The sequence below is a fragment of the Haplochromis burtoni genome, unplaced genomic scaffold (assembly GCF_018398535.1).
Source record: "Haplochromis burtoni strain Fernald_Lab_line unplaced genomic scaffold, NCSU_Asbu1 Contig_945, whole genome shotgun sequence".
NCBI lineage: Eukaryota > Metazoa > Chordata > Actinopteri > Cichliformes > Cichlidae > Haplochromis > Haplochromis burtoni.
In genome coordinates this window covers 88016-112532 of record NW_024583306.1, presented here as the reverse complement: position 1 = coordinate 112532, position 24517 = coordinate 88016, and the positions used below count along the sequence as shown (strand labels likewise).

The following is a 24517-nucleotide window of genomic DNA, read 5'->3' as shown; positions in this document are numbered from 1 at the left end:
AAAATTGGAGTTCAAGTTATTTTCCTTCCAATAGTGTTAACATGCTGCAGGTCAGGAACAAGATTTTTTACATTCTCATTGTATGTGGGCTGAAGCAGGTAATTAAAAGTAGTCTAACATAAATGCTGTAATTTGATTACTTTAATAAACATGTAACTTGGATGCTGGCGTGACCACAGTGCACACGTCTGCTGTCGCTCACAGTGGTCCAGGGGACGCTCAGGGAGCTTGTGTGTTCGCTCAGACACATGAAACATTAGAGGGAACACTGGTGCACTGGTGGAGTTTTTTAAATATTTTCATTGTACTCTATAAGCGTGTTTCAAATGCTGTCTGCAAGTTTAAAAACCTACATTGAATTAATTAAAATTACACAAGAAGTTTTAAGATCTTTTGTCTTCATTTTAGTGTCAGAAGTTTTGATGACCCACTTTGTTGAATATTACTCAGTAAGATTATACTGTCAACTTAAAGATGAAGGGACTGATGGCTACTAAGCCTTTTTCTTCAAACTGAGCCTCATTCATCTGATCACACACATTCATAGAGGCACTCTTTTCTATACTTAAGGGGTTTATCTGAAATTCACGGTCACACAGTCAGCTGATTCACCAACTTTCCGATTGGTAGACGACCTGAGCCAACGCTGCCCCAAAGATAAAATAGCAGACCTAAAAGGTTATCCATCCACCTATCCTCTTCCCTCATCCTATCAGGTCACACCTCAGACAGGGCTAAGCTATGGGCAATTTAGATTCACGTGTGTGTTCACGTACGCCCTCTGTAGCAGCAGGCAGTAATCCACCAGGACTGGAACTACATCCTGAGAGAAACACAAAGAGAGGGTGGGGTTGGTAGAGAATTACTTCAAATGTTAAACATTCATGTCAACAAAACAGAGCTGATCAAACAGTAACAATCAGCATCTTAACTCTTTCAGCTACATACACATAGCCCATTGGTAAATCATGTTGGCTGCTTTATGAATACCAGCAAGGACAGAGAGAATGGAAACACTGGAAAACTCTCCGCTCTCTATGTGCAGACCTCTCTGCATTGACACTTGTTATTAAATGGTAAATGGCCTGTATTTATATCGCGCTTTACTAGTCCCTAAGGACCCCAAAGCGCTTTACACATCCAGTCATCCACCCATTCACACACTGGTGATGGCAGCTACATTGTAGCCACAGCCACCCTGGGGGGCACTGACAGAGGCGAGGCTGCCGGACACTGGCGCCACCGGGCCCTCTGACCACCACCAGTAGGCAACGGGTGAAGTGTCTTGCCCAAGGACACAACGACCGAGACTGTCCAAGCTGGGGCTCGAACTGGCAACCTTCCAATTACAAGGCGAACTCCCAACTCTTGAGCCACAATCGCCCCACAATTAACCTCTGTCTCTCTTGCACAGCATCCCGTCTTCCTTCTCTCACCCCAACCAATCACAGCAGATGGCCCCGCCCCTCCCTGAGCCTGGTTCTGCTGGAGGTTTCTTCCTGTTAAAAGGGAGTTTTTCCTTCCCACTGTGGCCAAAGTGCTGCTCATAGGGGGTCATATGATTGTTGGGCCTTTCTCTGTATTATTGTAGGGTCTAATTTACAAGCCTTGAGGCCACTGTTGTTGTGATTTGGTGCTGTATAAAAAAACTGAACTGATTTGAATTGGAAATCACTTTTTTTCGAACAACACGGGTAAATTTCTGTATCCTAAAAATGTTGCACAGCCACCGGCCACCAGATGGAGCATCACTGTTGAGAAACACCATCAATCTGTTAGTCTAGGCCTGATCTTTTTCTTAACACCGTCAGAATGCCATCCCGGATACAAGAGGCGGAAATGAGCCTTCTCTGAAAGGTGGATGGGCTCTGCCTGAGCAGAGGGTGAGGACTTCAGTCAGTTGGGAGGGGCTCAGAGTGAGCCAGGTGGGGCTGTAGCCTCTTGGGTGGGTGATGGCACGGCATGTACTCCCGGGACACACTGGAGGGATTACACATGTGCAGTCCAACTTCAGATAAGTGGGGAAAATGATGCTGCACGATTTATGTTTCGTTATTTTACCATTTAACTTTTATTTCATTCATTTTTGAGCAATGTGCATCATTCATAATGCACCGGCACACTTTTAGTCTTTATTTATTTTTTACACATCTTTGTGGTATCATGCTTTCGTGTTATAGTTTATATCAGTTCTGTTTAGAGTATAATGTTGGTACGATGCGAGGTGCTGCACATTTAGCAAGCGTGGGATTAATGGATTTGTCTTTGTCCATTAAACTCTTCTGGAACTGAAGCTGATATCTGAGTGTTTCTTAGTCTGTCTCATTTTTCTTTGAGTCAACTAAGAAGTTCGTTGGAACGTCCCTAGTTCTAATTATAATGCTCTGCAACCAGGGAATCTTTTTTTTCTACAAAACACAGAACTTAAGGCCAATATGCTTGATGAACTCAGATCCTGAATAATAAGATGTAAAACCAGAAACTGTTCAGACTCGTCAGTTTAATACAAAGTGGACTGATCGGTTGGACGCCAGTACCATGCTACTGTACTAACTTTGTGGCTACACACTTGTGTTCTCTAAGGCAGTTTAGTTTACCTGGAAATGTTGCTCCATCACTTGGATTTTGCCTTGTTCTGGACACTTTTTCAAAGCATGCTCAGCAAACTGGAAAAGGATCTCGATCATCTGTAGACACGGTGAGTTTAGAAAGCTGAAATGTCAAAGTAAAAGTAGATTTGATGCAACAGACAACGTGTATCTTTTCTCACCTTGTCACTGACCACTGCCTTCCTCTTCAGAGAATCTCCATACAGGCCTTAAAAACACACAGTTCACAAATGATCTGTCATAAGTAGTATATATAAGTATAGTATGTATAATATAGTATATATAACAGTATCAGTATAATGTTATGAGTATGGTAACATTTAGCTACAAGCATGCAGTGATACTGTTTGTCATAAACTGGCAGAGGAAACGACCCCACTGTTGGTGCTGGTGTTGGTCAGGAATTATTCTTTGCAGGCAGCTTATTATGGTCATGCTCAAGACAGTCAACGGATTTGACCAAAGTGCCAAAAGCGTGCATTAAAACTTCATAGCCCCAAATGGCAGTGAAATCCAGGATACACATATCATAACTGATGGCTGGTCACACTGGATATGACCAAAGTCTGGATTATCACACGATCCTACTGGCATCCAAGCAGAATGGGCACCAGCTGTGCACATTTCTGGAATGCCAATTAGTTAATCACATATCGTTCCACGTCTGCCTTTTACTGTCAATGGAGATACCAAAAGGTGCCATTTCAGATAGTCTTAAAGTTGGAGTGGTCAGGGCACCTTTCTATGTCTTACATTTTGAAAGATCTGTGTGAATTACTGGGCATTAAATGTGTACGGACGAGCATGCATCATCCAGAGACTGCTGCGTTGGTGGAATGCCCTCGAGAGGACTGTGCAGACGGCTGAGCGCATTACTGGCAGCTCTCTATCCAGTCTACAGGATACTTACACCTCACGCTACATTCGGAAAGCCACTAGCATCGTGGCTGACCGACATGGCCCCTCCCACCAACTGTTTACTCCTCTTCCATCCAGAAGACGACTCTGCAGCATCACGAGTGGTCGTTTTCCTCCCGAGCAGTCGGCTCCTGAACACCATGCTGCCCTCCAAACACACTTCTTGGACTACATGACACTCTCATTTCCAATACTTGCACCATTCTGAACCACACTGTCCGACTCTGTAGGGTGGTGGAGAATGACCGAGCTAAGATCCTGTGGGACTTCCAGATACAGACGGACAAAACAGTGGTGGCTAACCAACCGGACATAGTAGCGGTGGACAAGAAGAGGAAGACGGCCGTAGTGATACAGAGTGACAGCAACATCAGGAAGAAGGAACACGAGAAGCTGGAGAAACACCAAGGACTCAGAGAAGAGCTGGAGAAGATGTGGAGGGTGAAGGTGACGGTGGTCCTAGTGGGCATCACAGCGCTCGGTATAGATATCGCAGACAAGTGTAATGTGTGGCTGTGATATCGATGACAGAGGAGTGAAATGAATTATACCCACCAACCACAGCCTTAGCAGCTCCCTCGTGAAAGGACCAGGCCAAAGAGAGGGCTTCAACAAAATGTTCCTGCTTCATCAAGCAGTCAATACGCTGGACATATAAGCAGAGACAGGGAAGGGCAAAGGTCAAGGTCAGGCCTACGCAATTCTAATTAAACAGTGATTGTTGCTGTTAATGGACAGATACTCAAACTGTCACACCCACCTCTCTCCAGTTCCGTAGAGTCATAATGTGAGCTGACTGAGGGGTGAGACAACATAACATTAGACAGTCAAATGGGACACGCTCAGTGTGTGCTCTTCTCTGAAATATGAAACTCTTCTGATTATTAAACCTCAAAACCCCAAAAATATACAATGTATACATAACTGACAGGTCCTAGTCATAGTCCACGGAGGACAATGACTGTCTTTTTCTGTTATGACTCAAACTGTATTAGATTTTAATATTAAAACAACAACAAAGAAACAAAGAAACAAAAAAACAAACAAGCCAGAAGACAGAGTGGACATTCCCAGTCACAACAAAACAAATTGAGAATCGATGCACATCTCCACCCAAAAAAAAAGATCCAAAACAACATAAATACATAATGATGCCAATGTTTCACACAGACCCAATTACAGCTATCCTATTTAGTCCGACCTTAACTAATGAAAAGTAGTTAGCCCATTTGTCGTTATAGTCGTCCAGTCTATTCAGCAGTCTATAATCTTTCGTAAGCTGCCACTTGTCCCAAAGAGTCGATGAGGCCTCCACTCTTTCACCAACAGCTTCCTCTCCAGCATAATCGCCGTTTGTACCCAGCAAGAGGAGTGGGTAAGTGACTCAAAGCTGAAGGGTCTCCTAATACGTAAAGACTGTTCATGAATGGGACCTTGACCTACAACCTTCTCTACTACGGTGTGAATATGAATCCAATGATCTTGGACTTTGACGCACCCCCAAAGCAAATGTAAAAGAGTGCCCCTTCCCTGCTGGCACTTCCAGCATGCATCGTCAGTCGCTCGACCCACCCTGTGCAACCGTGAGGGTGTCCAGTATACTCTATTTAAAATCTGAAATAGGAACAAGCTTGAACGCAGTTCACGTGACTTTTTTTCAGATTCAATTAAGCTTTTTATTACTCCATGTAAATGCTTTACAGAGCTGGTCAAACTGTTTGATGTATTTCAAAGGAACATGAATTGGTAGAGCCTGCAACAAATAGTTGAACTTAGGTGTACATACCATTTTGATTACGTTTACCTTTCCCCACAGATACATCTGAGACCAACGATCAAGATTCTCATATCGCTGAGTAAAGGTTCAAAATTTATCTTTATCAGGTCTGACAGATGAGGCGGGAAGACTGTGTTAATGCTGCATTTCCTCAACACTGAAGCCAATTCACAGAAGAGGCACCTTCAGGGTTTGAACACTGTTTGAATGGAAGAATGAGCCAAAGTCACACCTGAGCAATCAGCAGAGTCCAGCCTGCACACTTCTATCAGTATTCACATCCTCATTAACAGCAGCAGTCCGGTTACAACCACAAACGCCTTTTTATAACATCTGTCACAGATGTTTTTGTTTTCGGAGCGGGCAGCGCATCTAAGAAGGAGCCAGATTGACTTGGTCGTTCAGTCTTTGTTAACTTTGTTTTTGAGAAACACTCATGAACTGTTCAAGTACTTGCACATGATGTTCTGTCACCACTGATTCTCATCAGTGTTGAGATGTTGCACGCGTTGGAGACGGGGATGGAGTTATTAACCTTGTGTGACTGTAATAAATAACTGTCATTTGTAAAATTACTGCTCTGATCACACAACACAGAGATGAACTCGTGGCACACAACATGACCCAGTCAGGAGAGCCAGCGCTCTCTGAACCTGCCATTTCTGTCAGATCTGCCTCCATCTCACCCTACCCATGGCATGCTTCTCTTTCACACTACTGACTGCATGTCCTCCTTCACTATATCCACGAGCCTCATCCGTGATCTCCCTCTTTTCCACCTGCCTTGCAGGTAAATCCACCGTCCCTCCTCTGCACATGTCCAAACCATTTCAGCTTCAGCTCCCTGACTTTGTCTCCAAACCACTGAGCCTGAGCTAAAATGCTTCCATTGATAAATAACAAAAGTTTTCATCCATGGTGATGATATAACAGATGTATACAACAGAAAGGTAAATAGTACAAAACAGTACCTTGGTGCCCAAATACACAATCTGTCCTGCGTAGCTCGAGACTGATTGGTAACAAGCCTTTTCTCCAACTAAAGCCTGAAACACAAACACAGATGTACAGCCAAAAAGTCAGTGGTGAACTCACTGCCAATGCTTTCAAACACATTGTTATTATTTTCTCAGGAATTCTGGGACCAGATCCTGAATCACAAGAATTTAGAAGATATGCAGGTGTAATTAATAGAGAAGGTAACCAGGACCTGATTCATGCAACGCTCTAGGTTCAGGTTCAAAATCTGTTTGCAGGTTTGCATGAACAGAACTCGATATGTTAAAATCAGGAAGTGTCTTTGTGTTTAAATGAGCAACTATCTAAACGTCCTGTGCTGACCTGTAGAGCTCATGGTGCCGAGTGAAAGCCACTGAACCTCGTGTCACTCCTGTCCCTGTGCTCCGTGTTCCCTCTGTTCACTGTCAAGTCCGTGTCTCTGTCGTGTGCTTCCTGTTTTATTTTGACGTGCCGTGTTTTCTCTGCACCTGTCCTGGTCCCACGTCTCCAGTCAATCTCGTCTCTATGTTCCCTCTGTCACCATGTCGTTATGTCGTCGTATTCGCTCGTGTCTCTGAGTCTGTGCCTACGTGTCGTATCTCCTGTCTTATTTTGATAGTCTCTGTCCTACATCAGTGTTGTGCCTTCCTTCGTCTCATCATGTCCGAGTTGTCTGAGCTGCGTTTCTTCCTGTTTCCCATCCTCTCGTGATCCTACCTGTATTTCGGTCCTCAGAGGCTCTTCGTGCTGCGTTTTCTCCCTTCGTCTTCCTGAGAGCGTTCTAGCTCGCAATTTTTGGTTCCACATCTGAATCTTGAAAATGCGGTAACTTATTCTCTGGACAAAGTGACTTGTTTTGTGGTTTCTTCAAAGGCTGAATTTTGTTTTTGTTGGTTTTCTGCTGCATTATTACTAACAGAGAACTGTAGCAGGGTTTTGACTAACGTTTTCATGAGTTTTGAATCTCAGATTCCCAAAAAACACGAACTATCAACATCTCAAATAAAAGCCTCAAACGCTGACCATGCCTTACAAACTAAACCCTCACCAGAGCCTGGGAGACGTTTCCTCCAGTTGCCAATGATTTGAAATGTCGGCTGTTATAGACCAGCTGCACCTGCTCCAAGTCCAGAGTCTCCAAAACCTCTTGGCTAGGCCGGTCCACCACGTGCAGCTTTTCGTGGCTGTCCACCAGGACCAGCGTACGGCTGTTAATCCACTGCAGAGACACAGAGGTACAGCAGGAAACAGACAGAGGGTCATATAAATGCCCATGACTCTGACGGGTGCAATGACTGTACAGCATGAAAAATGAGATGCACAAGTTAAAATGTATTTGGCATTTTTCTTAACCTACACAAGAAGTTTACACACAGGTTCAAATAGATTCAAACACCATCGTAACGTCACTTCGATAAATGTCCCACCGCACCTGCACCTCAACCACACTACTCTGGCAGCCATCAACACGTTTCTGGAACAATCCTGGCTGCATATTTGAGAGCTCATTTGAATTGGCTACAGATCCAGCTTTCCCTCAATCATATTAAAATAATCCATAATCAGACAATACACATGTTTAACTATAAGCAAGTCTGCACTCATACTCTAACTCACCAGCCCAAACAACAAAGTACATTTTTACATTGGCTAAACACGCTGTGATTAATCTTAAACTTAAACAGTTTTTATGCAGGCAGCAGAAACATGAGAAGGAAGAAGAGGAACCATCATGGATGCACAGGCCCTGCACAGTACGTACCACTGACACCCAGAATCCCACCAGCGACAGACCGACCAACCAAACGTAGCAGTTTGTGGACGACAGTCGTGATACCGAGTGATAGCAACATCAGGAAAAAGGAACAGGACAAGCTCAAGAAGCTCCGAGGGCTGAGAGAGGAGCTCTGGAAGACGTGGAGGTGAATGCAGCAGTGGTCCCAGTGGTAATTGGGCCACTTGGGCCAGTGACCTGCAAACTGGGCAGGTGGCTCCAGCAGATCCCAGGAACAACATCTGAGATCTCTTTGCAGAAATCAGATCCAGATCCTGGGAGCCAGAGGATCCTCAGGCTCCCAGGACTCTGGCACTGAGCCCCGCCCCGCTGGTGTTTGTCCTGTTTCACTACTGAAGACTTTTTGATGACGGGGACTGAAGTTTCTCCAACAGTGATGTCAGCTCAGCGTTTTATATGATCTGCACCAGAAAGTCTTTGTCCCAGGAAAACAGCAGAATGGAACTTTCTAATAAACCAGAGGTTCACTCCAGGAAACGCTGTCATCAGGAGTGATCGTATTTTACAAGAATAAACCATCCTGAAAGGCTTAAACTCCTAAATACATCCAGCACTCCTCTGCTGACCTGTGCATGAGTGAGTATGTGCCACTGTTGAGCATCTTCTCGGGGTACTTACACTTAGGCTGATGATGTCACAGCTGAGCTGGAATTGTCTCTGTTTGATGACGTGGATCGTCCCCGATTCCTCTTTCTTTACCTGAACAAACAGTGGTGGAGGAGAGAAACATGATCCCGGGATAACTGCTCTTTGACGGAAGTGTTTACGCGCTTCAGAAATCAGACGTCTGGGAAATATTCAGTCCACCATTATTTAGTGTCAGCTTGTATCCTCGTAGCTTTAACATAGTAAGGATTTACATCTACTGAAAGCTTTGATATATCACAGTTCAGCACTTACCAAGAGGAAGTGGACGGTATCTCCTTTGCAAAAAGCCAGGACTGGATTGACCATCTTCTGGACAGCAACAAACTGCCAGGCCAGCTGAGGAACGCTGGATGGATCCGACTAACAAAGGAGAACATAACACGACATCGGAAACAAATCTCACGGAGCGCCTCTGAGGGCGTGCCACGTTCCCATCACCACTTTGTTGGGGAGAAAACTCTGCCCTGTCCCGCTTAACTGTGACGTGATACTAAATAAAACGTAGACACGTTTTTGGAATAAGATCCAACCTTTAACTTCTTTAACTAAGAAGGAACAAAAAGGGGAGGAGCATGTAGAAGCACATCCACTGTACTGGGAAAGACACATCATTTGAACAGGGACCAGTGGCTGGTAACACCACCAGATAGAAATCCAACTTTCTAGTTGCAAAGCAAAAAAAAGCTAAAAACAGCAGCTGAGTCACTTCGGACATGTTGGCAAGTTAAGAAATGAATGATGATGCTGAGTATGGAACTGAGCCGACTGTTCAAAGCATCAAAGCTTGATTTTAACGTCTCCTACGTGCTGACTGTCAGAGAGACACACGGTCGAGCAGAAGGCGATTCGAGCTGGAACGAGTCTTTCAGGACCTCTGGGCAGTTCTCTTTGTGCCTGCCTGGTAAACAAGGACTCGATAGCTCCGCTCTGCCTCTTGATTACAGTTCATGGTAAATGAAATTGAAACCTTTGTATCCTTTAATTACAGCACAACAAAGTAGTGCCATCACATCTGACACGATGCCTCATCACGTCAGTGGATCTGACTCATACATGCAAACCGCACTTCATACCTTATTGTAAGGAAATGTCATCCAGACTTTCAGGGAGGGCTTTAATCCAATGACTAGAATCTGGGGTGAAAAGACAAAACCATCAGAACCTGATGCTGCACGAATGAGAACACGATTATGACCTGCGGACGAGCTTTGGCATCTGCACACCTTAGTGAGAGATGCCATAGCGAGCAGAGAGTAGTGCGTGATGGGATGGTCTCTGAAGTCCGGAGGAGAACGCAAAGGTTCGATACAGCACACCTCCCCTTTAGAACCACTGAAGAGACATCGAGAGTCACATGACCGCATCCCCATCACCCTCCTGAGAACAAACGAGGGGAAAGCAGGGGAACCAATGAGAAAGATGAACATAAAAAAATCACTGAATCAGAGTCGGGTTAAAACGGCAACACTTGTTGCTGGTGGGATTACATGTGTTCATTTAAGAGGTAGAAGGCCAGAAAGTTCTTTCAGCACCTCGGTTACAAAAAGTATCCTCCCCTCAGCCTCCTCGTAGATGTACGTATGGTATAAGTGTGAAAATGCGAGGTCACCTCCTTCTTCAGTTATCACAAGATCTTTGAAAAACTTGACCTCTGACCTCGAGGTTAAAGTTACTAACTCATCTGAGATCTTTAGTAGATGCACCTATGGTATCAATTAGAAAATCCTCATTTCCAGCTATGCCAACAATACTTCATCAGCTTTTCAGTGCTGAGGGGTAAAAACTGCTCAGGAACATAAAACCTGATGGTTGAAAATAACATTTCTGTTACTTTTCATTTAAAGTCGAGTCATTCACCTGAAAGCCAGCTCAAAAACAGATCCTCCACTGTCATTGCACACGGCAATAGTTGGGTCATCTGTGAACTGCAATAACAAGAAAGGCAAAAGAAGAACTCAGGACAGAAGTTAGACAGAAATCATCAGGGAGGAAACATTTGACATCTCTGAGCCACAGGTAGAAAAATACAACCTTTGTTACAAATGTTTCCTTAGTAATAGTAGTGGAGGGGTGACGTTTGGTGACAACAACAAAACAAAGCTGACTTTGCAAGTGTGTGTGTGTGCATGGACCTTCACATGCAGAATGGCTGTCCCAGGAGGGTGGGCATCAGTGATGGTCCTCAGAAGCTTCCCATTGGCTAGATCCCACATTGTAATCTGATCGTGCAGACGGAGAGACGACACGAGGAAGGTGGTCATGAGCTCAAGTGAAAGCTGTGAACACATTCTGCAGTGCATTCCTGTCATATCAGCAACGCTGGTGCTAATTTTATTTTTGCTACGACCTTAATGTGTTTCTGAAATGGAGAATGAAGCAATGATTTAAAAGGCTGGAAATGAAACAAAGATGAACAAATCAATCATTTAATGATCGTTCTGAAAAAACGAGGCTAACACACGAAAATGCATTCGATTAATAGTAGAACGGACCTTATCCTGACAAAACAGTGTGCAAGTTTCGCTCACACAGAGGATGACATGTGATCAACCTCACATTATGAGCGCCTGCTACAGTCCTAAATAATCCGTATAGTTAAAATGTGCAAATCTTTGCAAAGTAAAGATTTATTTAGGAAAATCCATTAACAGAAGGTTTAATGAAATGTGTCTGTAGCCCAAGTGGAACCACCAACACAGGGCCACATAGCGCTGGTATGGCTTTCACTGTGTTAATGAGTTTGCTACAGACTGTGGTAGCAGCTAGCTCCATATTTATGTCTATCTGCATGTGAACCAGATGTTTGTGAACAAGACATTAGTGTTAATGAGCTGTTAGCTATCAGCATTAACTCATATGACCTTCCTGGGGAGCGTCCTACTCTACAAATCAGACTTCAGATACACTGACAGTGGGGACACACACACTGTTGCATGTGTATGTGAGTGGAACAACCTGGCGTACAGGAAGGACATCACTCACTTTATCATCTGATGTGATCTCAACCACCTACACATCCACACTAGTGAGACCTCCCATCACAGTGAACATGCACGGTTTTGGCACTGATGTCGTGGACAAGTACAAATTCCTGGATGTTCACCCTCACAATAAACCGGACTGGTCAGAAAACACTCCAGATCTGTACGAGAAAGGACAACGTCAGCTCCTGTCTTCCTTCTCTCACTCCAACCAGTCGCAGCAGATGGCCCCGCCCCCCTGAGCCGGGGGTTTCTTCCTGTTCAAAGGGAGTTTTTCCTTCCCACTGTGGCCAAAGTGCTTGCTCACAGGGGGTCACATGATTGTTGGGTTTTTCTCTGTATGTGTTATTGTAGGGTCTACTGTGAAGCGCCTTGAGGCCACTGCTGTTGTGGCGCTGTATAAATAAAATTGAACTGAAGCTCTGCTGGGCAGGCTGAGGTGTGCGGGACTTTTTCAGTGACGCTCCAGCAGTCTTTTACCTTCTAACACCTTTGTACAGGTTACAACTCCCCTGGTGGGAAGGTCATCCCTTCATCCCAACAGCAGTCACACTGTAAAATACAGATAACTGCTGAAATATATGTACATCATCACTCCCACTGCACTTCATGTGCACATAAAAAATATCGAGTTCTAGTTACTCTTGGAAATCTTTTTTTGCCCAAATTCTTCTTCCTCCCTGTTGTGCTGCTATAGTCCCCACGGTGGGATTCATAAAGTCTATTTATACCTGTCTATGCATCTCTCTATATATGTACTTATCCAGCCATCGTTCAAATTTGGCAGCTTAAAGTAATGTTTTTAAAAACAATAAAAAAGACTCTTAGAGTCTGTCCTAAACCAAAAAGGAGGGCAGCTGTTTTGAATTATTTTGGCAGCAGTTTTGTTGTAGTTAATCAAATTTCTCCCAGAGATTTCATCTGACCAACATGAGCATTGGTGAGTTCAACCTAATGACCCTGGCGATGCTAAATTGCGAAGCATGTGAGTTTTTTTTTTTAACTGAAGGACACGTCTGTGATGTCAAATTTGGATTACTCACTACAGGACATTAAATTGTTAAAAACATCCTAAACCTTACAACTGATAAATCATCTGTTTCTATATGAAATGTTCAGTGTTAATATCACATACAGGAACACATCATTAGTGAGTGACCTCATACACCACCCACTGGCCACAGGTAGTAACAACAGTTAGAAATCATCCACCCGACTACAGCAAACACCTCCACAGTGTCAAGTCACGACATGCACTGAGGTGAAAGGGCCCTATGATTTAACTGTTATTATATCATCATTATTATTTGGCAGCTTTAACAAAAAAAACTGTAAATTAGTGGCAAATAAAGTCTATTTATCTTGTCCTAGTACCTGTCCTTTGGCAAACCCGCAGAGAAGTCGTGAGCAGTCATGGTTGATGCTCAGGGCAGAGACGGCACCAAACTCTGCTCCAGTCGTCTTGGTACCCAGACAGAGCCGCAAGGCCTGGTTGGTATCTGGAGAGGAAGAGGCCGTTTAACTGACAGAGCAGGAGAAACACTGGAAAAACAGGCAAAAGACAAACTGAAAGTTGTCCCAGTCCTCAGTTTTACGAGTGCAATACCAGAATTAAAAAGCACATAATTTAAACATAAAAACAAAACTGACACTAAATGAAGAGCCATAAAAGTAATCAAAGTACTGTAAATAAAAAGAAACAAATGAAACCAAATACCATGCCAAACCAAAATGCACACAAAGAGTGATGTTTCAGGCTGAACACCAGACGAACAACGTTCAGGAGGATCTGACAGACGTGGTCATACCTTTTCCTGCTCAGGCATCATAATGTCAGCAACACAGAGAGACACTGATCAGCCCTGCTGCAAGTTAAATACTGAGCAAATTCCAGTTAAACCACATCACAGTTAGAACATCATCCCTGAAGCCTCTGTTCCTGCGTGTGTGTTTGTAAATTAGCTTATTAGCAAGTGTTGTGTGTCTCTGAAATAACAGTGAAGTTTGCCTGGCAGAATGCTGTTACTGAAGTTACACATCTGTCATCTTTAAAAGGGACTTCTGCAACATTTTATAAAGTAGAACCAAAGCAATGATGCTAAGACGAAATAAAGACAGAAATGCATGACTTCATCTCTTTTAAGGAAATCAAACCAGCTTAAAAGCTCAGTGGTGTTTATGTGAGGCAGTGTGCGTAACACACGCTGTAAAGCAGTACCATCCTGAAGTCCCACCTTGTACAAACATTCGATAACCACCTTAAAGGTTCCACCAAAGGCATGGATCCCTCTAACCACTGTTAGATACGGCAGAGAAAGAGGGGTGGGACGCGCTGAACATGAGATAAGGGAGTCAGGCGGTACGTTGTGATTACCTGAGTCAATATAACCTGGTGTGATAACAGCTAATGCACAGTGGGACTCGTTCATACCCGGACTAACAATCCGTTTGCTCAAACTGCTGTTTTTGTATTTTTCAGTGATACAAAGGTAAGTGTTCCACTATGGTTCAAACTTACCTTTACTGATGTGAGCTAATGATGCTGTTTGTGGCTTCATTTCCAGGTAATATCTGGCTTTCAATACCAGATTTTCTGCACCACATTTATTCATTGATTAGTCTTATTTTGCCAACTACTTCATCTGAGTGTCATTTTATAGTCTGGATATTTGGCACAGTCAAAGTTTGAGTCGACCGTCTGACTGGTTAGATCCTTATTTGGAACTTAGGTTGCTAAAATAAAACATGCATACATTAATATAAGCATGCTTTATGTAATACAAATTAAAGGTGCTAAGTAAATGTAAACTAACAATGACAGCTACATATAAAATATACATTTGAATAATTACTTAATCCATCAACATGTCTAATGGGCCCCAGCCCAGCAAGACTGTCTTATATTATCAAGACTTTCATATTAAACGTCATCAATTCATCTCTCTTAATTCTTGTTCCACCATTGGCCCACTTAGTCAACTGTCATTGTGAATTCAGATGATAACTTGTGATTTCACAGAAAACAGGTCTGCATTTTCTATTTCCAGGCCTCACTCGTGTAATTCTAGCCACTGTCACCACATCATTAAGCAAAACACAACTCACTACGTTTGACGACTGTGTCTTCCCTTTAAAAATGGGGATATAAGTGAAAGGCTATGTTCTGATTCACAGCCTCCTCCTGCCATCACATCAACACGATGCCTCATCGCAGCTGTTCTGTTGAGATTAACAACAACTCCGGCTACTACACTCTGGCCAATCCAAGGTGCAGTGTTACTTCTGTACTTTCCATCTGATGCAAGTTTCAAGAATGGGTTTAATGCAACATAAATCATCTTTTGCTGCCAATACAAACAGTCTAAAATGCTCAAATCTACTCAGTATGCACATGGCAATACAGTAGACACTTGTGATGTTCTCAATTTAGTAAGTAAGTAAAATGTATTTACATAGCGCTTTTCACAGGTAAAAAAATCACAAAGTGCTTTACAACACAGGAAATGGCAATATAAAACAATATGACAGCAAATCAATGATGTCATTATGGTCCAGTTCTCTATGTAATGTTTGAGTTTTAGGGGAATTTGCAAATATTGACAGAAAGAACCAGAAGGCTGTCGGTCATGAGTTTTACAAACTGGCTGCGATGGTCACTGGTGCAGGGACGACCTCATTGGCTGTTGGTTTCAGCACGCCATGTGAGGAACACAGTCATGCTGTTGAGGATGCAGCAGAGAAGTTGTCGCCTTTATTTAGACATGAATTCTCAAGATGTGCTGCTCCAGAACAAAAAAGACGCTGTTGGTCATTTCTGCCATATCGTTACAGTAAAGATGCAACTGCTAGTTAGCCATTAGCATGCAGTCAGCCCTCATGGTGAACCATGAGACGGTTCTTTGAGTTCATGTGCTGTCGAGCCAAGAAAAAGTAGTCAAGATGATGATGTGACCCAAGCCATGATGTATAAGACGGCTGCAGAATGAAACCCACACACCTAAAGCACAGTGGTGTGGTGGTTAGCGACATTGCCTAACATCGGAAAGGTCCTGGGTTTGAATCCATCAGCTTTCTGGGGCCATTCTGTGTGCAGTCTACATGGGTTTTCTGGCTTCCTCCCACAGTCCAAAGACGTGCAAATGAAGTTAACTGGTGACTCTAAAGTGGCTGTAGGTGCTAATGGTTCTCTGTCTCTTCATGTTAGCATGAGATAGGTTGGGGACATGTCCTGTTCAGGGTGTACTCTGTCTCTTGTCTTATGAAAGCCTGAATAAGTTCCAGCCCAACCATGATGGATGACCACGTCAATAATTATAGTTGGTTATAATCTTTTTAAACCTTTGGGTTTATCATTGTTGAAAACTTATTTACAAGCACAAATATAATAAAACCGTGGCAAACTTTGCAAAATCCAACACAGCCAGTGCACATCTGAGCAAATGGAAAGAGGAAAAGTGTTTCTTTTGCAAATTCTTACCAAAGTAAAATCCTAAAATTACTGAATCCATTACTTGCATCAGAAGTTCTTCAATGATCTGCATAAGGGTGGATAGAAAATAATGATCCAGCACATTTTTATGTGCACTTGTGTAGCTTGCCTGTAGCTTGGCAGCTTCATGTGGGAGGTGAAAAACAGCAGCTCAATGTGTCACTTTTGAGGTGGATTAAATGCACATTACTCCGGATGATGGTAAACAGCACACTATTGTGCAAAGGTGTCAAACATCCGGCCCGTGAGATCATTTCATTGGTCAGCCCGTCGGTATGTGGAAATCAAATCATCAGCCCTGAGAATCCATGTGGGCAGGGCTGGGACTATTTTAATGGGCACACCATGCAGGCATTCACATGCAAAGACCATTATGTGACAGCAAGTATGCCATAAACATGCAGAACATGTTTACTTTTCTACAAAAACATGCAGAAAAACAGTTAAATATGAAATTTCTTTACACTGACAGAAAGGAGCGTCTCACCCATTACTGATCAAAATGGGCTGTATGTGAGTCTGACACATGTGCTCTAGATAGTCCAAAAACATGAATCCACTGCAGCAAAAACACCATCAATCCTCTACAAGCACAGCAAAGACAGCACACCTACACAATCATTATGGGCAGAATCACTAACACAAAGCTAGGAAGAAGAAATCCCACAGTGACGTTTAAGCAGAACGTATGCTAACCCCAACCAAGCAGTCCAAGAGTATGTTTGTGTGTAACAAAGCTGATCTCTCATCTTTAGCCCTGCTGCTTCCTGTTTTGCACTTTTATTCAATTTATTAAAATGAAACTCCTCCATACATTCGCCCTATAAGGATAAGGGTTGGAGCACGTATGTGGGTATAAGTTTAGTGTTACTTTTGTTGTGTAACTTCAATAATGCGAATGAGAAACCAAAAGCGTCACAGCCCTGTTGGGTTGTTCAGCTCTTACAATACTGTTGTGCATGCAATGTGTCCTATTGACTGCATTATTGTTACATAGTTTAGACAAACAGTGTTTAGTTATTGGAAAGTATAACCAGAAGAATTGGTCAAAGTGTTTCTGTTAGACCCATCTAACACACTGTGTCTCCATGCTTAGGGCTTTCAGTGAGAGTGGCAAATGCGAGGTCCCTTTGCCACCCATGGTAGGTCCCTGCTCTGAAGCCAGTGCACTGTTCAACAAAGTCACTGGCAGTGCAACTGGAGCAGTTGGAGTCTTCACCTATGACCTTGTCAACCCTGACATGAACGACTATAGCCACATCATGGCTGTCATGTTCTCCGTGCCGTATGATCGAAGCCTCTACTCCAACTGGTTTGCCGTGGGGATCTTTGACAAAGGAACCGACTGTGACTATAATCTTTATGACATCATGTATAATGGGAGTGAAAATAGTTTCGTAAGAGCCAAGGCTGACGGGTCCTGCATTTCTTATGAAGGTGACTACGTTATTGTCAGTGCCTCCATGTCTGATTCAGGTGAAGCAGTCCTGAGGGTGGATGTCAATGACACAGGGATGTACTAACACAACAGACGCAAGATGTTACACAAGTAAAACAATCACTGGCATCCCACTACGTATCTGCAAGGGTCAATCAACTGGTAATACTGGTCACTTGCTAAAGTGGTGCTGATTTCAGTGTAAACGAGTGCATGCCGTTGTATACTCTAGAGTGCTTTCTCTAGACTGATTCATGAAAGATTTGTATGTATCAAAAACAGGTTTTCTTTGTAACCAGTGTATAACGTAACAATAAATCTAAACCTTTACCTGGTTTAAATTTGTCCCTCTTCTGTTCAACATCACCTCCGGATTCTGCAGAAGTATTTCTCTGTTTATTATCTCAGTCTTTAGGTCCATTCTGTCGAACGGTGGGCCTCAAATATACACAAGATCAAATTCCCTTTCAAACATGTGGATTGACACATTCCACATGTACTCAACACTAGGACCACTAATGGTGATGGAAGGACCTCGAGCTATTCTGAACACTTTCAGTGCTAAAGAGCCAACTTGGAGTCAACTGAAACGCCAGGCTGTTTTGAACATTTAAAAACACCCAAACTGTTCTCCAGGGTGAGAATGTCAAAGGGCGCTGTAGCATCCTGAGATGATTCAGCAGAAATGAACAAAAATGTTTGGTGCGTGCCAGGACGGCAGCAGCACAGAGGACACTGACAAAGTGTTGCCTCCTTCCTGATTCCCTGTGTTTTTGTATTTTCGTTACACTTAACTCTTTCAGATCAAACAAATTTGAATATTAGACAAAGATAACACAAGTAAACACAAAACGCAGATTCTAAATGAAGGTGTTTTTCTTATTAAGGGGAAAAACCCAAACATACCTGTGTGAAGCACTGATTGCCCCTGAACCTAATAACTGATTGGGTCACCTTTAACAGCAACGACTGCAATCGAGCCTTTGTGCTGACTGGCAGTGAGTCTTTTACAGCACTTTTTGACCCACTCATCTCTGCAAACTGTTTGACTACAACCACATTCGGTGGGTTTTCAAGCATGAACCGCCTTTAAGGTCATGCCGCAGCATCTCAATCGGGTTCAGGTCAGGACTTTGTCTGGGCCAATCCAAAGTCTTCATGTTGGTTTGCTTTACCCACTCAGAGGTGGACTGGCTGCTGTGTATTGGATCTTTGTCCTGCTGCTGAGCCCAAGGGCACAATGAGTGAAATACGTAAGAGCGATACAGTGATAAATGAATAGTTATCCTTAAGAACTATTTTCCTTTTTTTCACCGTTTCTCTTATCAATTTTGCACAATTCTGTAATTGTGTCTAATTTACTTCATTTGTATTTGTCAGATCTGGTTTTTGCTCACAGGTGCCACACATGTATGTTCTATCTTTTATGTGCTTTCTGTATTTGCTTTCCTTTACATCTTTACCTTTGTGTGTTATTGGGTAAATAAGACTTGTAGACTCAGCACTTCTACTACAAGTATAAATAAAAAAATTAAAAGAAAAGAAATGCACAGCACACATAAAACAAACAAAACAAGACGAGAAAGAAAATAAAAATAGCAAATGAAATAAAGAACAAGTCAACGCCAAGTATCATTTTCTAAATTATTCCCTTCATAATGTCTCAGAAGCTCAGCTAAAGGCGACCACGTTTCTTTAAGATTTGCTCCCTCTCCTCTGACAATAAGTAAGTGTGTCCAATTCAGCACATGATGATGCCTCCTGCACCCACCTATCACTTTAGCGTACATCTATTTTCTTCCAACACAAAGATATTCACCGCCTGGCCTGCAGGAGTCCAAAGTCGATCCATTTTAGCTGTGTGGAGCTAAAACCACAGTTCTCTGGATATATAACCAGCTCGTGGCAGTTATCTGACTGTGTGGTTGGACCAGTCAGTCCAGTAAGGAATATTAAACAGTGTTAAACCTGTTCTTTTTAAATGGCAAACACCGTCACAAGTAAATGGACTGGTTCTTATACAGCACTTTTCATCCATTCACACTAAGTTGATTACACTGGAGAGCAACTCGGGCTTCAATATCTTGTTAGCATACATTAGCATCCTAACTGGAGCAGCCAGGGATCAAATCACCAACTTCCCAATTAGTAGATGATGTCTCTACGTCCTGAGCTACAGCCAACCCTACAGTAGTTGAAAAACGTGCTGAAACCTCTGTACTGTGGCTTTCCAAACACACATATCCTAATGCTAGAGTACAACTAAGGCGGTTACTATGCTGAAACCCGTGGACCTATCATCTGAAATGTACAGGCATGAAAATGGAAGTGCAGAGAGCTTCTAGCAGTCTACAAAACACAATGTAGTTACAATGTCCAGTAACTGTTGTTGCAATGATACTTACTGTGAAATGCACTTCTAATAATTGTGATCATGTTAATGTTTCCTGATAACAAATGGTTACTTTGTGATGAAATAAATCAAATTCAATCCCATTTTTAGAAGCACAAAGACGGTCTTTATTCAAGCAAGTCAGGAAGTCGGTTGTGATGTACACAGGAAAACATCAGGACTTTGTGCAGCACACATTCTGCTTTTAAAATTTCATACAGTTCATTTCCCATTTGTAATGTGACGCTGAAGCCGTAGCAAATTTGCCTGTATGCTTTATTACTGCATCGCTACACTAAACGAATGCAAATGAACTGTAACTGATTAAAGACTGTGGAGCCACATATTCATCTTTACTGTAACAAACATTTTAGATTCCACAGATCTGTTTGACCAGTGTAAAGACACATTCATCGATGCAAAGGCAGCGCGTGCACTTTCATCAAGGCAGCATCTTCATGGCTAAATGATCCAACCTGGATTGACACATTCCACATGTACTCAAACTGATGCCAGTTTTTGAGCGACCTCACAGTTGCCCTGCTCCAAGCTGCTTTTTTACACTCGTGAAATGAGCTATCGCCCCCTTAGCGCAGAACAGTCCAACATGGTCCTAAATGATGGCCTGTCTGTCTGCCAGTGCCACATAAAACGCTACCGTTAGCTGTGATGTGACAGTCACTGAGTATCCTTCATCTGCGTCTCAACAACACTAACGCTGAACGTAACATGCTGTAGTTGGCTAAACCACTGTTGTGTATCTTCAATACAAACATCTGCAGTCAAACCTAGATTCCTGTCGATCAGTAAGTCAAGTGTTTGGGGTTTGCTTCTATTTATGGGCTTGTTTCTGGTTCATTGGTGATAAAGTGATACAGTTATTCTCAAAGGGAAATATTGTTGACAGTGTAAATAGACAGTATTACAGTTCAGACTTACCAAAGACCAAAGCCAGACCATGAGACGTTCCCACAGCAATGACACCCGACACTGTCTGAAGACACAGGGACGTACAGCTCAGAACAGACTAAACATGGAAGCGTTTTCAGATAGACAAGTACAAATGACAAAACACATCAAGGCTCCAAGTGTGACTGCAGCTGACGGCTGTCATTACTTGTCAGGTTCTGCTATGTGCTGATCCACGTCTGTAGTATGTAAAATATTTTTAATTATTGATGCAGGTGTACATATTCAGTCACTACACACTCTTTGTGTTGAGATGAACTACTTAGTAAATACTCACTATAGCTGTTGGAAGTCCAGCGTCCACTTTGTCCTGAGTGAAGACACAAAATGTTTTAGTTAAGAGTAGGGATGGGTATCGAAACCCGGTTCTTGTTGAGAACCGGTTCCCACTGTTTCAGTTCCTTGGAATTGTTTGCCGTTTTTGCAAACGATTCCCTTATCGATTCCAGTCGCCCCGAATGACGTCACCACGTTGCGGAGCGTCATTTACCTGGCAGGAAACACGGCGGCTCAAACGCTCAAAAGTTTGGTTACACTTTACAAGAACGGATGACAACAGGGCAACTTGCAATACTTTCAAAGTAGATATTTCATTTAAGGGAGGAAACACTACGGATATGCAAAAGCATTTGCTCACAAAACACGCGATGACCTTAAATGAATGTCGTGTTTTTAATTCCGTGACTCTCAACCAGCAGCAGCGGTAACGTTTGCACGTCCTCTCCCGTTAATGCGGCAGGTAAATAATCAACTAACAGTGCATATTATGTTAGCGCGATCTGCCTTATTACAAACCTGCCATTACTGTGCATGATGAGACAGACAGAGTCTGGCTCAGACGCTGGCAGTTCTCGCTGCAGTCTGCCGGCAGCGGCCCCTTTCGGCCAGGATAGACGAATGTCACCGAGCAGAGACTCAGTTTGTGGTCAAAGGCTTGCACCCGTTTGCCACAGTAGATGATTTTCAGTAAGTGAATGTGTGTAATTGTAGGCAGGGACATTACTGGATATTCTTGTGTAATTGCTACAGAATAATTTATGGTAAACTTTGTTATTGCTACAGAAGAATATTTATTTTATTATTTTACATTAACAATTTTTTCCTGGGGACCCTGTGACACCCATTGAAGAGCCATAGGCTGGATCTCTTAAGATCTCACTGTTGGGTTTGTAAGGCCATGTTACTCCTAAATTTCTATCTTGTTCAAAGAGAAGATAAAAAAACAAAGTTCTAAGCTAATCGATTTGTGAAAATCTTATCAATACCCATCCTTAGTTAAGAATGAGGAACGTTTGAAATTCAGATTTTGATTCTGCAGCTGTGTTATTCATTTTCTGTGCTAAACTCTTTCAGATTGCTCGTAGAGATAAAAACCCACTCGAGTATTATAAAGCTGGGTAAGAAGTCTTAGACTAGGTTAAAGTACAGACTTGAGCTTTGGGTCAAGCAGCTCTTATGTTAGGATAAGACTGTAAACATGTTGTGTGTCTGTGTTTCTGTGATTGTGTAAATGCAGCTTTACATTTTGAGGACAAACTGGTTTCAGGTGAGTTTCACAAAGCGTCAGTATGAATGAAATCAAACACGATGATTTTCTAGGGCAGACTTTCCGTTTGAATTCATTTTTTGAAATGATAAATAATGCATCACACGGATGCAGTGATGCTCTTAACAAAGAAAGAACATATTTTGTGCTCTTCCAGGTTTTTTTAGTGCTGCTCAGTGAACACCACCCTGATTGATTTAGCCACCGACTTGCTGTTATCTCCGACAGATTCATTGTTTCATTTGTGTAGCTTATTTATGGCCGGCTTCACCTGCAGAGCTCCAGTGAACAGTTACTAAATGAAAGGTCAACACTTATCAGCTTCATTTGCTTTGAATTAAGAGAACAGGTCACACCTGGGTATTTAAAGGTTTTGCAGTCACCTATTTAACTCATTCTCTGCCTCTGGCGATGGAGGACTGTGTTTGGAAAGTTGCACATTTTTGTTAAACCCCGTCGAGCAAAGCTAAACATATACAATGTATACAATTCTCTGTGGTGGTGTCCAGAGTTACAAAGTTACCACAAACCAAATAAGAGTGTGGAAACATAGGAACTGGTTTGTATGTAGCTGTGATGGTTGTGGATGTGTGTTACAGCCTTACAGCAGCAGACACGATCTGTGCAGAGATGCCCTTCAGCAGGCTGTGTCGAAGGACACATCCATGAACTGTTGAACTCATGTCCACGGTCCTCTTCCTTCTTTAACAGACACATAAAAACAGAGGTAAAGAAAAGCAAACACACAAACAAATGCATTTATTAACTTAACTCCATGCACTCACACTGGCTGGCTGCTTCTCCTGCTATCAGAAAAACGTTGTTTCCTTTTCCGTTACAGCAGCAACTACCAAGCAGTACCCGACACACTCAAGACACACCTTTAATTTATACTCCTAAATAAAGCTTCTACATAAAGCGTTTAAAATTTGGACTAATTGCAAATTAAAATTACTGACAAATTGAAATATTTGTATGTATTGATTTTAGTCTGATTCTTCAGATCATCACTTTTCTTTTTTCTCTACATAGAAATGTAAGAATAGCAATTTGTGTTTGTGTGCGTTGTGTGTCGCGCGCGTGCGTGTGTGTGCGCGCGCGTGCGTGTGTGTGCGCGCGCGTGCGTGCGTGTGTGCGTGCGTGCGTGCGTGCGTGCGTGCGTGTGCGCGCGCGTGCGTGCGTGTGTGCGCGGTGGCGTGTGTGCGCGTGTGTGACTGCGTGTGTGCGCGTGTGTGTGTGCGTGTGCGTGTGCGTTGCGTGTGTGTTGTGCGTGTGTGCGTTTGTGTGTGCTGCGTGTGTGTGTGTCGTGTGTGTTTGGTGTGTGGTGCGTGGTGCGTTGTGTGCGTGCGTGTGTGTGTTGCGGCGTGGTGCGTGTGTGTGTGTGTGTGTGTGTGTGCTGTGTGCGTGTGTGTGTGTGCTGTGTGTTGTTGCGTTGTGTGTGCGCGTTTCTGTGTGCGTTGCGTGTGTGGTGTGTGCGTGTGTGCGTGTGTGTGCATGCGTGTTTGCGATGCGTGTTGTGTGTGTGTGCGGTGTGTGTGTGTGTGTGTGTGGGGTGGTGTGTGTGTGTTTGTGTGTGCGTGTGTTGCGTGTGTGTGTGCGTCGTGTGTGTGTGTGTGTGCGTGTGTGTGTGTGCTGTTGTGTGTGCGTGCGTGTGTGTGTGTGTGTGTGCTTGTGTGTGTTGTGTGTGTGTGTTTGTGTGTGTTTGGTGTGTGTGTTGTGTGTGTGTGTGTGTGTGTGTTTGTGTGGTGTGTGTGTGTGTGTGTGTGTGTTTGCTGTGTGTGTGTGTGTGTGTTGTGTGTGTGTGTGTGTGTGTGTGTGTGTGTGCGTGCGTGCGTGTGCGTGTGTGTGTGTGTGTGTGTGTGTGTGTGTTTCTGTGTGTGTGTGTGTGTGTGTGTGTGTGTGGTGTGTGTGCGCTGTGTGTGTGTGTTTCGTGTGCGTGTGTGTTTCGTGTGTTGT

The 24517-nt window shown here is 43.2% G+C and overlaps 2 protein-coding genes across 3 annotated transcripts in view; one reads left to right on the top strand and one right to left on the bottom strand.

Annotated features, from left to right (window-relative positions):
- Positions 1 to 776: 776 nt before the first annotated feature.
- LOC102301830 (vacuolar protein sorting-associated protein 8 homolog) overlaps positions 777 to 24517 on the bottom strand; it is a gene marked incomplete at its 3' end in the record, with an annotated part of 40193 nt that continues 16452 nt past the window's right edge. Inside the window, 18 exon segments of the mRNA XM_005951134.3 lie at positions 777 to 823; positions 2598 to 2687; positions 2771 to 2817; positions 4083 to 4173; positions 4288 to 4323; positions 6276 to 6350; positions 7352 to 7522; positions 8717 to 8797; positions 8999 to 9106; positions 9820 to 9879; positions 9970 to 10123; positions 10604 to 10671; positions 10879 to 10965; positions 13102 to 13226; positions 13536 to 13541; positions 20986 to 21040; positions 21293 to 21325; positions 23167 to 23263. Of these exon segments, the coding sequence (XP_005951196.2) occupies positions 777 to 823; positions 2598 to 2687; positions 2771 to 2817; positions 4083 to 4173; positions 4288 to 4323; positions 6276 to 6350; positions 7352 to 7522; positions 8717 to 8797; positions 8999 to 9106; positions 9820 to 9879; positions 9970 to 10123; positions 10604 to 10671; positions 10879 to 10965; positions 13102 to 13226; positions 13536 to 13541; positions 20986 to 21040; positions 21293 to 21325; positions 23167 to 23263 (1431 nt within the window).
- On the top strand, positions 14042 to 18049 carry LOC102301532 (DELTA-stichotoxin-Hmg2b). 2 transcript variants are annotated; one of them, XM_005951133.3, is made up of 3 exons: positions 14042 to 14216; positions 14902 to 14995; positions 17313 to 18049. In XM_005951133.3, the coding sequence occupies exons 2-3, from the start codon at positions 14928 to 14930 to the stop codon at positions 17737 to 17739; spliced, it is 495 nt and encodes a 164-aa protein (XP_005951195.1). In that variant the 5' UTR covers positions 14042 to 14216; positions 14902 to 14927; the 3' UTR covers positions 17740 to 18049. The 2 variants fall into 2 exon arrangements, with proteins under 2 accessions (XP_005951195.1, XP_042072108.1); XM_042216174.1 differs by having other exon boundaries at positions 14042 to 14995.

Bases quoted from the DNA above. Each gene is read 5' to 3' on its own strand.
- LOC102301532 (XM_005951133.3), top strand. From the start codon at position 14,928: ATGCCTCATCGCAGCTGTTCTGTTGAGATTAACAACAACTCCGGCTAC. The intron at 14,996-17,312 runs GTGCAGTGTTAC...CTCCATGCTTAG, and splicing joins TACACTCTGGCCAATCCAAG to GGCTTTCAGTGAGAGTGGCA.